The sequence below is a fragment of the Halichoerus grypus genome, chromosome 12 (genome assembly GCF_964656455.1).
Source record: "Halichoerus grypus chromosome 12, mHalGry1.hap1.1, whole genome shotgun sequence".
Classification (NCBI taxonomy): domain Eukaryota; kingdom Metazoa; phylum Chordata; class Mammalia; order Carnivora; family Phocidae; genus Halichoerus; species Halichoerus grypus.
In genome coordinates, this window is record NC_135723.1 from 85050525 (window position 1) to 85065102 (window position 14578).

The window sequence follows — 14578 nt, forward strand, 5'->3', positions numbered from 1 at the left end:
TTGTAAATATTTATGCCCCTAACACGGGAGCAGCCAATTATATAAGCAATTAATAACAAAATCAAAGAAACACATCAACAATAATACAATAATAGTAGGGGACTTTAACACCCCCCTCACTGAAAGGGACAGATCATCTAAGCAAAAGATCAACAAGGAAATAAGGGATTTAAATAACAAACCGGACCAGATGGGCTTCACAGGTATATTCAGAACATTCCATCCCAAAGCAACAGAATACACATTCTTCTCTAGTGCACATGGAACATTCTCCAGAATAGATCACATTCTGGGTTACAAATCAGGTCTCAACTGGTACCAAAAGATTTGGATCATTCCCTGCATATTTTCAGACCACAGTGCTTTGAAACTCGAACTCAATCACAAGAGGAAAGTTGGAAAGAACTCAAATACATGGAGGCTAAAGAGCATTCTATTAAAGAATGAATGGGTCAACCAGGAATTTAAAGAAGAATTTTAAAAATTCATGGAAACCAATGAAAATGAAAACACAACTGTTCAAAATCTGTGGGATACAGCAAAGGCAGTCCTAAGAGGAAAGTATATAGCAATACAAGCCTTTCTCAAGAAACAAGAAAGGTCTCAAATACACAACCTAACTCTACACCTAAAGGAGCTGGAGAAAGAACAGCAAATAAAGCCTAAACCCAGCAGGAGAAGAGAAATAATAAAGATCAGAGCAGAAATCAATGAAATAGAAACCAAAAGAACAGTAGAACAGATCAATGAAACTAGGAGCTGGTTCTTTGAAAGAATTAACAAGATTGATAAACCCCTGGCCAGACTTATCAAAAAGAAAAGAGAAATGACCCAAATCAACAAAATCATGAATGAAAGAGGAGAGATCACAATCAACACCAAAGAAATACAAAAAATTATAAGAACATATTATGAGCAACTATATGCCAGCAAATTAGATAATCTGGAAGAAATGGATGCATTCCTAGAGATGTATCAACTACCAAAACTGAACCAGGAAGAAACAGAAAACCTGAACAGACCTATAACCACTAAGGAAATTGAAGCAGTCATCAAAAATCTCCCAACAAAAGCCCAGGGCCAGATGGCTTCCCAGGGGAATTCTACCAAACATTTAAAGAAGAATTAATACCTATCCTTTTGAAACTGTTCCAAAAATAGAAATGGAAGGAAAACTTCCGAACTCATTTTATGAGGCCACCATTACCTTGATCCCAAAACCAGACAAAGACCTCATCAAAAAGGAGAATTAGAGACCAATATCCCTGATGAACATGGATGCAAAAATTCTCACCAAAATACTAGCCAACAGGATCCAACAGTACATTGAAAGGATTATTCACCACGACCAAGTGGGATTTATTCCTGGACTGCAAGGTTGGTTCAACATCCACAAATCAATCAATGTGATACAATACATTAATAAAAGAAAGAACAAGAACCATATGATCCTCTCAATAGATGCAGAAAAAGCATTTGACAAAGTACAGCATCCTTTCCTGATGAAAATGCTTCACAGCGTAGGGATAGAGGGTGCATACCTCAATATCGTAAAAGCCATCTATGAAAAACCCACAGCGAATATCATTCTCAATGGGGAAAAACTTTCCCCCAAGGTCAGGAACACGGCAGAGATGTCCACTATCACCACTCCTATTCAACATAGTACTAGAAGTCCTAGCCTTAACAATCAGACAACAAAAATAAATAAAAGGCATCCGAATTGGCAAAGAAGAAGTCAAACTCTCGCTCTTTGCAGATGATACGATACTTTATGTGGAAAACCCAAAAGACTCCACCCCAAAACTGCTAGAACTCATACAGGAATTCAGTAAAGTGGCAGGATATAAAATCAATGCACAGAAATCAGTTGCATTTCTATACACCAACAAGACAGAAGAAAGAGAAATTAAGGAGTCGATCCCATTTACAACTGCACCCAAAACCTAGGAATAAATCTAACCAAAGAGGCAAAGAATCAGTACTCAGAAAACTATAGAATACTCATGAAGGAAACTGAGGAAGACACAAAGAAATGGAAAAATGTTTCATGCTCATGGATTGAAAGAACAAATATTGTGAAAATGTCTATGCTACCTAGAGCAATCTATACATTTAATGCAATCCCTATTAAAATACCATCAACTTTTTTCACAGAAATGGAACAAATAGTCCTAAAATTTGTATGGAACCAGAAAAGACCCTGAATAGCCAGAGGAAGGTTGAAAAAGAAAAGCAAAGTTGGTGGCATCACAATTCTGGACTTCAAGCTCTATTACAAAGCTGTAATCATCAAGACAGTATGGTACTGACACAAAAACAGACACATAGATCAATGGAACAGAATAGAGAGCCCAGAAATGGACCCTCAACTCTATGGTTGACAAAGCGGGAAAGAATGTCCAACTGAAAAAAGACAGTCTCTTCAACAAATGCTGTTGGGACAATTGGACAACCACGTGCAGAAGAATGAAACTGGACCATTTCCTTATACCACACTCAAAAATAGATTCAAAATGGATGAAAAACCTAAATGTGAGACAGGAATCCATCAAAATCCTTGAGGAGAACACAAACAGCAACCTCTTCGACCTCAGTCACAGCAACTTCTTCCTAGACACATCGCCAAAGTCAAGGGAAGCAAGGGCAAAAATGAACTACTGGGACTTCATGCAGATAAAAATCTTCTTTTTTTTTAAAAATATTTTATTTATTTGACAGAGAGAGAAACAACGAGAGAGGGAACACAAGCAGGGGGAGTGGGAGAGAGAGAAGCAGGCTTCCTGCTGAGCAGGGAGCCGGATGCAGGGCTCGACTGAGCCAAAGGCAGACGCTTAATGACTGAGCCACCCAGGCACCCTAAGATAAAAAGCTTTTGCACAGCAAAGGAAACAGTCAACAAAACCAAAAGACAACTGACAGAATGGGAGAAGATATTTGCAAATGACATATCAGATAAAGGGCTAGTATCCAAAATCTATAAAGAACTTATCAAACTCAACACCCAAAGAACAAAGAATCCAATCAAGAAATTCGGGCAGAAGACGTGAACACACATTTCTGCAAAGAAGACATCCAAATGGCCAACAGACACATGAAAAAGTGCTCCACATCGCTCGGCATCAGGGAAATACAAATCAAAACCTCAATGAGATACCACCTCACACCAGTCAGAATGGCTAAAATTAATAAGTCAGGAAATGACAGATGTTGGTGAGGATGTGGAGAAAGGGGAACCCTCCTACACTGTTGGTGGGAATGCAAGCTGGTGCAGCCACTCTGGAAAACAGTACGAGGTTCCTCAAGAAATTGAAAATAGAGCTACCCTACAACCCAGCAATTGCACTACTGAGTATTTACCCCAAAGATACAAATGTGATCCGAAGGGGCACGTGCACCCCAATGTTTATAGCAGCAACGTCCACAATAGGCAAACTATGGAAAGAGCCTAGATGTCCATCGACAGATGATGAATGGATAAAGAAGATGTGGTACACACACACACACACACACACACACACACACACACACACACACACTGAAATATTATGCAGCCATCAAAAAGAATGAAATCTTGCATTTGCAACAATGTGAATGGAACTGGAGGATATTATGCTAAGAGAAATAAGTCAATCAGAGAAAGACAATTATCATATGATCTCACTGATATGTGGAATTTGAGAAACAAGGCAGAGGATCATAGGGGAAGAGAGGAAAAAATGAAACAAGACGAAACCAGAGAGGGACACAAACCATAAGAGATTCTTAATCTCAGGAAACTGAGGGTTGCTGGAGTGGAGGGGGGTGGGAGGGATGGGGTGGCTGGGCAATGGACATTGGGGAGGATATGTGCTATGGTGAGAGCTGTGAATTGTGTAAGACTGATGAATCACAGACCTGTACCCCTAAAACAAATAATACATTATATGTTAATAAAAAATTTTTTAAAATAACTATGAAGAGATACCACTATATACCTATTAGAATGGCTAAAATTAAAAAGAAACAAATTTAAAAATGCAAAAAAATACAATACCAAGGGCTAGCCAGAATGCAGTCACTAGAACTTTCAAACAGTGATGGTGGAAATGGAAGAGAGGTTGGCAGCTTCTTACAAAGTTAAACATATGATCCAGCAATCCCACTCCTAGGAACTGACCCAAGAGAAATAAAAACTTATGTTTAAAAATTTGTACATGAATGTTTATAGCAACTTTATTCGTAACCACCAAAACCTAGTAACAAACTAAATATCCTTCAAAGGGCAAACAGATAAACTGAGTTACATCCATATAATAGAATACTACAATGAAATAAAAAGAAGCAAACTCCTGATGCAAACAATAACATAGACAAATGTCAAATGCATTATGCTAAGTGACTCAAAAGGCTTCATGTGGTCTGATACCATTTTTACGACCTCCCAGACAGGCAAAACTATGCAGAAAGAAGAGACCAGTGTTGGCCTGGGGCTGAGGATGGTTAGAATAGATCGTATGTAGAGGCAGGAGGGAACTTTTTGGAGTGATGGAAACATTCTAAATCTTGATTGCAATGGTGATAATAACTACTGTATGTATTTGTCAAAAATCACAAAACTATACCCTAAAAAGGGTGGATTTTACTCTAAGAAAATTATACTTTTTTTTTTTTTTTGTAAATGGAGAAGACAACAATATAAGTGAATGAAAATGCAAGCAACACACTGGGAGGAAATATGTACAAAATACCTATCTGATAAAGGGCTTGTATCCAGAAAATATAAAGACAAGTTACAGCTCAATAAGAGGACAAATGACATGACTTTTTTAAACAAAGTAAAAGATCTGAACTGACACTTCACCGAAGAAGATATACAGATGGCAGATAAGCATATATTTGCTTAATACATTCATCATGAAGGAACACAAATCCAACAATGCCACTTCCAGATATTAAGCAAAGAAAATGAAAGTCGGTCCACACAAAGACTTCTACTGAATATATTTAGAAGCTTTGTTCATAATATCCATAAGCTGGAAATAACTCAAATAACCATTAACTTGTGAATGGATAAGTAAACCAGACCACCTCCATACAATGGAATATTACTCAGCAATAAAAGTGAAAAACTGCTGATACACACACAGACTTGGATCAGTGTCAAAAGCCATAAGCTCAGAGAAAGAAACAAGACATAAAAGTCATAAAAGGATACATACTATATGATTAAATATTAAGTGAAATTCTAGAAAATGCAAAACTGTGTTGTCAGAAAGTAGATCACTGACTTCTACGTGCTAGAGGCTGAGTGAGGAGTCAGACAACTAAGGGAAACAGGGGCACATTCTGAGGTCATGAGAGGTTTCTGGACCATGACTGTGGCGATGGTTCCGTGACTCCACACACTCGGCAAAACTCACTGAACTGTACACTTAAAATTGGTGAACTTTATTAATATGTAAGTTATACTCAATAAAGCTGTTTTTTTAAATACTAAAATAAAAAAATGTTCCTATAAGTCAATAAGAGGAATATAAATAAGCAAAGAATATGAACAGACAATTCACAGAAGAGGAAAGTAAAATGACCACTAAACATAGGAAGAGTTTCAATTTCAGCAATGATCATGAAAATGCAAATTAAAACCACAAAGAAATGCCAGTTCACGTTCTTCTGAATGGCAAACATAATTTCTTATTATCAGAACAAGTAAGGCTTTAAAGCAATGTCTGTGTAAATTAGGGCAAGATCAATTCAAAGATCAATTTGATAAGATCAAATATCATCTAGAAATTCCAGCTGTAGGTATCTATCCCAGAAAAATTCTCACTATGTGCACAAGACATGTACATAAACATTACGTATAATATCACTTGTAATAGCAAAGAAGTGGAAGCCACACATATCTACCAATGGAAGAACGGATAAATGAGTAGAAACACTGTATATTAACACACTGGGATCACATGCAGCAGTGAAACTGAATAAAGTGGAAGTATGTGCAGCAAGAGGGTTGATCTTGAAACATGAATTTTGAAAACTGCAAAAATAGGGGTGCCTTGGTGGTTCAGTCATTAAGCGTCTGCCTTCGGCTCGGGTTATGATCTCAGGGTCCTGGGATCGAGCCTCGCATCAGGCTCCTTGCTCAGTGGGGAGCCTGTTTCTCCCTCTCCCACTCCCCCTGCTTGTGTTCCCTCTCTCGCTGTTTCTCTATCAAATACATAAATTAAAAATCTCAAAAAAAAACCCTGCAATAATAATATGATCACTTATATATTTTTCTAAGATTTATTCATTTATCTGAGAGAGAGAGAGAGAGGGAGAGAGAGCGGCGGGGGTATCAGGGGGAGAGGGAGAGAGAATCCTCAAGCTGACTCTGTGTTCAGCATGGAGCCTGACGCAGGGCTCGATCCCAGGACCCTGAGACGATGACCTGAGTTGAAATCAAGAGTTGGCTGCTTAACTGATTGAGCCACCCAGCCACCTCTGATCACTTATATATTTTTTAAAGATTTTATTTATTTATTTGAAAGAGAGAGAAAGAGAGCACAAGTGAGGTGTGGGGGCAGAGGGAGAGGGAGAAGCAGACTCCCCGCTAAGCCGGAAGTCTAACGCAGGCTCAATCCCAGGACCCTGGGATCACAACCTGAGCCAAAGGCAGATGCTTAACTGACAACCACCCAAGCGTCCCTACTTATGTTTTTAAACACACAAAAATACTAAGTCTAGATTAGGGATACAAACATATGCAATACATATAAACACTGATAGGAGGTTATCAATCTCAAGATAGTGATTACCCTCTGGTAAAGGATGGCTGGAAAAAGGAAGAAGCCCCCCATGCTGCAACAAAATCCCTCCCTCCCTCTCCTCCCCCAAAAAATCACACCCTCTTTTCCATATTCGGTACAACCTGGTTCCTTACCTCAGTCACTACAAAAAACCTAAAGTATCCTGGTCATTATTCATCACCTGGACACTTACTGCCATGCAGCTGAGAACAGCACCTAATCTGACTCTGTCTTCCATCCTTCTCAAATCCCAAAACTTCTACCATGTTCTCTGGCACTTTTATCAGCAAAATCCCTTATATCCTTAACTCTTCTCCAAAAGTCCCCATCTTGTCTCTAACCTGACTCCTCCCTGAGAATTCCCCCCCACCCCCTGCAGCCCTCCCAAACGGTGCCTGTTTTCTCTCCTTTAAACCCTCATCCACCAAAACTACAGGTGGGGAAGCTCACTGCCTGTTCAAAATCTCTACACTGCCTTCTTTCACTTCACTTGTTCTCCCCTAAAAATCTCTGGCTTTAAATTATGCCTTCAGATTGCATCACCTGCCACCACTCCTGTCTGCATAAAGAGCTTTCCAGTTACTTCCCTTATTTAAAAAAAAAAAAAATTAGTACCTTGTTCACCATCACTATCTCCAATATTATCCCAGTAATAATTATTGGTGACTTTAATATCCATACAGACAATATTTCTGAAACTCTAACCACTTGGTAGAATTGACTTCTCCCAGGATCCTGTCCTCCTTCCTTTTGCAATCACCCACTTCCACTGTCACCCCCATCAGTAACAGTATCCCTTTCATAATTTCATTTCCAAGCATTTCACTCTCCAGCCACCACTCTTGACTCCAACAGCCCTTTCACTCCATCAATCCATCGATCCGATCAACTTTTTACTGTCCCAATCAGCTCCTGTTCTTACTTGCCTCCTAACCAGATTCCATAGTTAATATTTCAATCACTCAATTTCCTTGCTCTTCCCTCTGTTTACTAATCTGGCAAAACCCTAACCCTGACTAAATCCAATCCCTAACCGTTCCATGCTGCAATCAGAAGCCTGTAGCTGGAGAAAAACATTCACTGAGCCAGCAGGTAATACGTTCAATTCATGACCACTAATTCCAAGGGGCCATTCGTACTGTCCAACAACCTACATTTCCCCAATCCATTTCCCAGAAAACTATTTCATGCCTTCTTTCCTTAATACAACTTCTGTGCTAGAGGCTTCGAGTTTGTCCTCACTCTGTCTCTTCCCTGCTCCATGGCCCGCTCTTGCTTCCAACTGCCATCCCGCTGAGCAACAGCAACCTGGGGCTGCAAATTCACAGAGCCACAAAGAGGCAACAGCCTTCCATAACTTTTGTAATAGTCCCTCTCCGTGACCTTACTCTGGCTGCCTGAAATGCCTGGCTTTCTAGTCTAACTCCTCTAATACATAAATCTATTAATAATCACAGTGGTTCTGCTTCCCTGATTGAACCCTGAATTTCTGGTACAGGAAGTGATTAAAGGGAAACAGGACCTTAACAATAGAAATCTAAAATTGCTTCTCTGATTCGATAAAAGGCATTAATGACCCTGTTTCTAGTGGTAAAGGGGAGACTAGTCGTCCATGGCATGCAGAGGCAAAATACTTAAATCATCACCTGCAGAGAAGCATCAGTAAGGACCTATAGAAGACAAGGTTTGGGTAACCCAGTGGTTGCTGCCATAGAATATTTTGTAAAAATGTGTTATATAATGGGTTAGTTGCTTCTAAGTACACTGGAGAACTTGGTAAAATAAATGAGTCCAGAGTTTGAAATTCACAGCTCAAGGTCTGGGTAAGGGACTAGAGTCTTCTGTAACACCTTTAATAGAAAGCCTGTGTCATGTGGACACAACTCTGAGGATTCTGAAAAGCAAACCCTCCGTGTGGCTGAAAGACAATGAAAATTCAATACACACCCTGTCGGGCATCTTAAAGGGAAAACTTTGGATTGGTAAGGAGTGGGACCCTGAAAATTGGGATGGGGACATACGGGCAGATTCTGATGAAGCTGAGTACCTTGAACCCCTAAATTCCCCAAGCCTCCTCTGCAAGTACAAGCAGCTCTTCATTCTCTGAGGAAATGAGTCTCCCTCTGCCTGAAGAATGTGTAATGGCCTCACCTGAGAGAGTTGCCCTACAAGAGACTCCTGAGCTCCTGAGGACCTACTCCCGGATCTTATCATTATCCACACATATAACCACCCTCAAATCCTACAAGTTCCTGGGGGTTGTGCACAAAATGTGGCTGGTGAAGATATGCAATATATACCAAAAATACTGCAAGATTTGGACAATTTACGTCAACAGAAAGCTGGGAAGTCTGTCTATCTCTCAGAACTCCCTCCCGTGTAGGTTCTGAGCTAGTGTTGGGCAAAAGACAACTACGCACCACATTTAGAAAACAGAAGTAAAGCAGCAGAGACTCTATGCTCTGAAAGTCAGGGTGGCTTAAGGCAGTGAGACACAAACAGTGAGGTGCTGGCAGCTTTGGTTTGTCCTTACTCTTCTTTTTCCCTACCCCATGTCCTCTTACCCACGCTGCTCTGGCACTTCTCACCAGCCAGCCCTGCTGCTGATCAACAGCAACCCCAGGCCCACCAGAAACGTGACTGGGAACTTAGAGATGTGGTAGCTATGTCCACTGACTTCCACACCGGCCGGCTTTCACAGTGGCATGCCACACGCTGGATGTGAGCGGCTTTTACGACCGCATGAGAGATCTGTGGGGGGAGTGCTTTATGCTGTATACTGTCAATCTTTCACATTCATGTGGCCTTTAATGAACATTTAAAAATGTTATGAAGATAAATAATGTTTAAGTAATTTTAAATATTTCAGGCGACCTTTTCTAATTTGGAACACTCCAAGCTCCCCAGGGAAAAAGAATAAAAGGAGCTCTTCCAGCCTAAAAGAATAAAATAAAAAGACTTACATCATTAGATTGAAACAATCGAGTCATTGCAAAGAAGGCTTCTGTGGCTTCTGTAGTTCCAAAGTGTTCGCCCTAAGGAAAATTGAAAACAATTTCTTAAACTTAAAAAAAGGTATACTAAGGATTTTCTCTTTATTTCTGCAAAAATCTTTTAAAATTCAGGGAAAAAATTTCTTTGTAAACATTCTGCCTCTGTGCTATTTTTCTGGCTTTCAATTTATAAACCTGTATGGCCATTTTGTCCACTCCTTATTTAAAATAATTCAGTATCACACACTATGCTATAGAAGTTCTGGAATAGTAGTCTCTAACCTTTTAGCAGGAACTATTTTAATCTCCCTAGAGAACCACAATTTACAAGTAAAAAGTAGTAGCAAGTTGAGTTCCTAATCAGAATGGCATGTTATTACTACACTGCCTACAAGCAGAGCTCACACCTTTTATATTTCTATAATCCAATGCCCAGCACAAAGCCTGACATATTATAGGAGCACAATAAATATTAAATTATAAAGAACTATATATTAGGAATCCCAGAAAACACGGTAAAAAGTGGCCAACCAAAAGGCAGGAACCAGATTAGTTATATAAGTCAGGTTTTGGATGATGCTTTGGATCAGAACTTTAACATGCTTAATACATCATCCGAGGATCTTGCCAAAATGCAGAATCTGCTTCAGTAGCTCTGGGTGAAGGCTGAAATTTTGCATTTCTAACTAGCTCCCGGTTATGCAAATGCTGCTGTCTGAGAATGACATTTTTTTTTAAGTAGCAAGATGTTAGATAACCTATTTCACTCAGTCAAAAAATTCTGGATTACAGACCACCTGAGACATTAACATGTCAATATTCAATTTCATTAAAAGCAGTCCTCATAATGTGTTAGGCTCAATCACTTTTCAGGGCTTAAGATCTCACATGGACTATAACTAGTTTTCAATCTATTTGTCATGGGTATAAGAATAAACAAATTTTGATGAAAAACTTTAAAAAGTTGAGGATGAAAGACAAAGTATAAGAATTCACAATTACTTATATCAGAGTACCTAATGTGCTCATCAGCAAGAGATTTCCCTCTCTTTCATAAATACTTAGTGAACATACAGAAGTCCGGGCACTTTTCAATCATATCAGTAAGCCCTGAGTCCCTACTTTTGGACTTGAAATTCAGAATATATGAGTAGGTCAGCTGCAGTAGAAATTTAAAAGTATTTTTCCATAAAGCAATACCAAGAACTAGGCCAAAGATAAAACTAAGGTTCCCAAACCTGTTTATGTAGTTGACTGTGTTTATTTATCAGATTATACAGGTAATTTCCTTATCAAGATAATGAAGTGTTTCAACATGAGTTGCCCATCAAAGAGGTACTGGTCAATATAAAAGTATATGCTACTCTGCACTACCTTCAACTACTCGAAACTCTGCTTATATAATGGATTTAGCCAACCTGGATGCAATGTGTGCTATGAAAAATTAAATCAAACTGACTTTGCCTTAAATGTTTCTAATATGCTACCACAGAAGGATATGATGTTGGTACAAGAATATATTTTGTGTAAAAGCATGCACTTGTTGCTCAGTCTCTATTTGCCAACGACAAAGCTTCATCATGTCTTCAGTCATGAAATACAGTAAAAATAAGATATTCTCATGGAATTCAAATTGGAAACCATGGTCTTCATAACACCATATGTAAACCACCTGAACTATATACACATGTGTATTTGAGTGTGCACGTGTGTGTGAATCTAAGAAACAAAGTCACATTTTCTAAGGTCCTAGACATTTCATGAGACTTTTTCAGTCTGAAGCAAAACAAACAAAAACACAAGAAAAAATAAAATTAGTAACAGTAACAGCAAACAGAATCTATGTTCTATCAGGACAAATCCTTGTGTTTTGTCTGCTACATCCCCAGTGCCTAAAACAGTGCATAGGAATCAGCAGGTATATTATAAATATTTGCTGAATGACTGAATTAAAACTATTCCTGAATGTGCATGTCCAGGATTATTCTCAGTGCTTTACGTTCATTATCTCATTGAATCATTACAACTTTAGAAAACAGACATTATCATAATCCCCATTTATAGAAAAGGACATTAAGGCACAAAATGGTTAAGCTCAGAATCATGGTACAGTAGGGATAATATATATGTAATCTAAATATTAAAATCAAAGCTTGAAAAACATCACTATTATACTCCTCCCCCTCCAAAAAAAAGTAAAATATCTATCTGGAATTTGTGTAAGATTTTGTACTCTATTTTTGGAGGGACATAAAGACCTCTGAACAAATCTAAACAACATGTTTTAACATTAACTAATAATTGTTAAATTTGAATCAATGTTGAGACCTACTATGTGCTTAGCTGGTCTAGTACCTCATGAATAAAATAGAAGTATATGTCATAATCCATGTCCTCAAGAAGTGTTATGTATCTTTACCTTAATCAAACACTGTATATTTTTAAATTAAGTGAATTTTTTAAAAATAACTATACTTCCCAGAAAGTATTTCACTGCATGTTATATATTTCTATTCCTGGAAACAAATCTGAGGAAAATCAAAATACTTTACCTGGTTCAGTAAGTAAAGAATCTTTGTAAGAATATGCAAACATCTTCTTGGATTGATGGGTGTTTCATTGAATATACGAGCCTGTGGGACAAAAAATTGTTATACATAGCATATTTTCTATCATTTGTATAACAGATTACAAAAAAATCAACTTTAATCAAATAGACTATTACATATTTTGATCACAATACCCAAATAATGTTAATTGCTTACAGTTTTCAATTTACCATAGTATATGATACATTATTAAATATGGTCTTGATTTTCCATTCCACACTAACTCCTTCCTTTAGATCAGGTTCTTCAACTTTATGGGCTTTATGTGTTAAGTAAGAATCACAATATTTATCTACAGCATTTGAATACAATTAGTTTAATGTCTACAACTTCCTTCAGTAACCTTGTACTAAACACCTCTTCGGAATTTTATTTAAAATTATCAACATGTGGGAGAGTCTACATGTTTTTACATTTCTATAAGCTCTAGACCCTCCTAGGATAAGTAACCCGTCTTCCTTTTCCCTCAAGTCTGTATTCTCCGAACACAGTATTACATTCCTCAATTCTTATTTTGGGTCATCATATTCCAGGGGCTCTCTGCCCACCATTCTAAAATGGAATAGAAAAGAACACAGCATACTTCCAAGTCATACCTCCTGTAAGACAGCACTCTTCTCCAGATGCCGGAAAGGATTGGAGCCACTACCTATATTATAAACAAAAAATGTCTTTAAGAGCTGTCCTAGACAAACTTATTGTCTACAGAAGGGTATTGAATGCTTGGGATAGCTCACCTAAGTGAAGTGACCACTTGGATATCACAGTGACAATCATTACTAATACACATATAAATTGAATAAAATCATTTTGATTCTGGTACTAGCTGTCATTGCTAGTCACTGAAGATCCTGTACTCTTTTGCAGGATCCCTGCCCAAAATGAGTCTCTTCTTCCCCTCTCCGCTTTTCACACGAATGTGACAAGTATATGTCATGTGCACACAGCTAAGATTAATGATAGACTGTGGCTGGGCCCTTTGGATTTCCCAAAGGCAAGCACTATTTTACATGTTTCCAACAATTACTGAGAAGCAGAAAAGAGTTAGCAAAGAATCCTATCAAGCTGGAAGGGGCCATGGAGATTTACTAACCCAAACCTCGACCACACCATGGGAAAGCAGCACCAAACACTGAGGGTTTTTGGTTTGGGAGTTTGGGGGGTTTTGTTGTTTTTAGGTGGCTTGGCATCTTCCCCATTTGCTCTGGACGCAACTCACTTTTGGATGCCTGAGCATTAAATGACCGATGTACCATGGGACAGTCTTAACCCCCTGGGAAGCGGACAGAGTTAAGGTCCCCGGGAAGACTGGAAGGTACAAGGCACTTCCAAGTTCATACACACACACACGCACGCACATACTGTCCCGCCGAGCCCAGACCCACTCTGGGCCTACCACTACCAGCACCCCCCGCTCTCACACGCGCGCACCCACTCCCTCCGCCACGCGCCGTGGGCCCGCCTCCTCTGCGGGCAGCCCACCCCCGGCGAGCGCGGCGGAGGCTGCGCCGAGGGGCTGCGCCAGGGGGAGGGGGAGGGGGCGGGAGCGGGGGGCGGGGCCGCCGAGCTGCCCGACGCGGCGCGCGGGCGCGGGGCCGGAGCGCGCGACCCGAGGGGAGGCTCCGGCGCCCGGGGGAGGGGCTAGGGGCAGGCCCCAGGCTGCAGCAGAGCGGAGCCGGGCGGAGGGAGGGGCGGGCTCCAACTCCGGCCCCCTGGCACACCGGCGCCCACGCCTTCGGGTCCGCGGCCCCCGAGAGCAGGTGGCGGCGGGCGGGGAAGGGGCCCCCGCGGCTGAGGGTGGGCGTCAGAAGCCCAGCGCGTACCAGACTCCTCGTCCTTCTTGTCGAATTTTTTAATCATCTTGGACGACTTCCCAGCGCCCAGACCCACCGCAACCGTCCCAGGCGCCGCAGCCGGCGAGCGGAAGAGGCTGCAGGAAGGCCGGCCCCGTGCTCAGGCGCCGGTTGGGTCGCCGTCCCGTCACTCGGGGAGAAGGCCCGCCCTCCCCCGGCTGCCGCGGCCGCTCTGGTCCCCTAGGGACGCGACCACGCCCTCTCCTCCTCCCCCAGTCGGGCGGAGGCGGGGCCAGGCGCTGGGGCCCCGTGGCTGCGTCCCGGCCCCCCGGCCCCTGCAGCGACAGGTCGGAGACGGGGGCTGGCCCTGGCCAACCCTGCCAGCGACCGGGCAGCCCAAGCCCGGAGCG

The 14578-nt window shown here is 40.8% G+C and overlaps 1 protein-coding gene across 2 annotated transcripts in view; it reads right to left on the reverse strand.

Moving 5' to 3' along the window:
• COPG2 (coat protein complex I subunit gamma 2) overlaps window positions 1-14318 on the reverse strand; it is a 118107-nt gene extending 103789 nt beyond the window's left edge. The window contains exons 1-4 of one of the 2 annotated variants that reach the window (XM_036078268.2): window positions 14199-14318; window positions 12972-13024; window positions 12319-12399; window positions 9737-9808 (exon numbers count right to left, since the gene is read on the reverse strand). In XM_036078268.2, coding sequence (XP_035934161.1) covers window positions 9737-9808; window positions 12319-12399; window positions 12972-13024; window positions 14199-14235 — 243 coding nt within the window. In that variant the 5' untranslated portion in view covers window positions 14236-14318. Of the gene's footprint in view, window positions 1-9736; window positions 9809-12318; window positions 12400-12958; window positions 13025-14198 lie in introns of both variants that reach the window. The other variant, XM_078059567.1, reaches the window with a different exon arrangement.
• Between the last annotated feature and the right edge of the window lie 260 nt (window positions 14319-14578).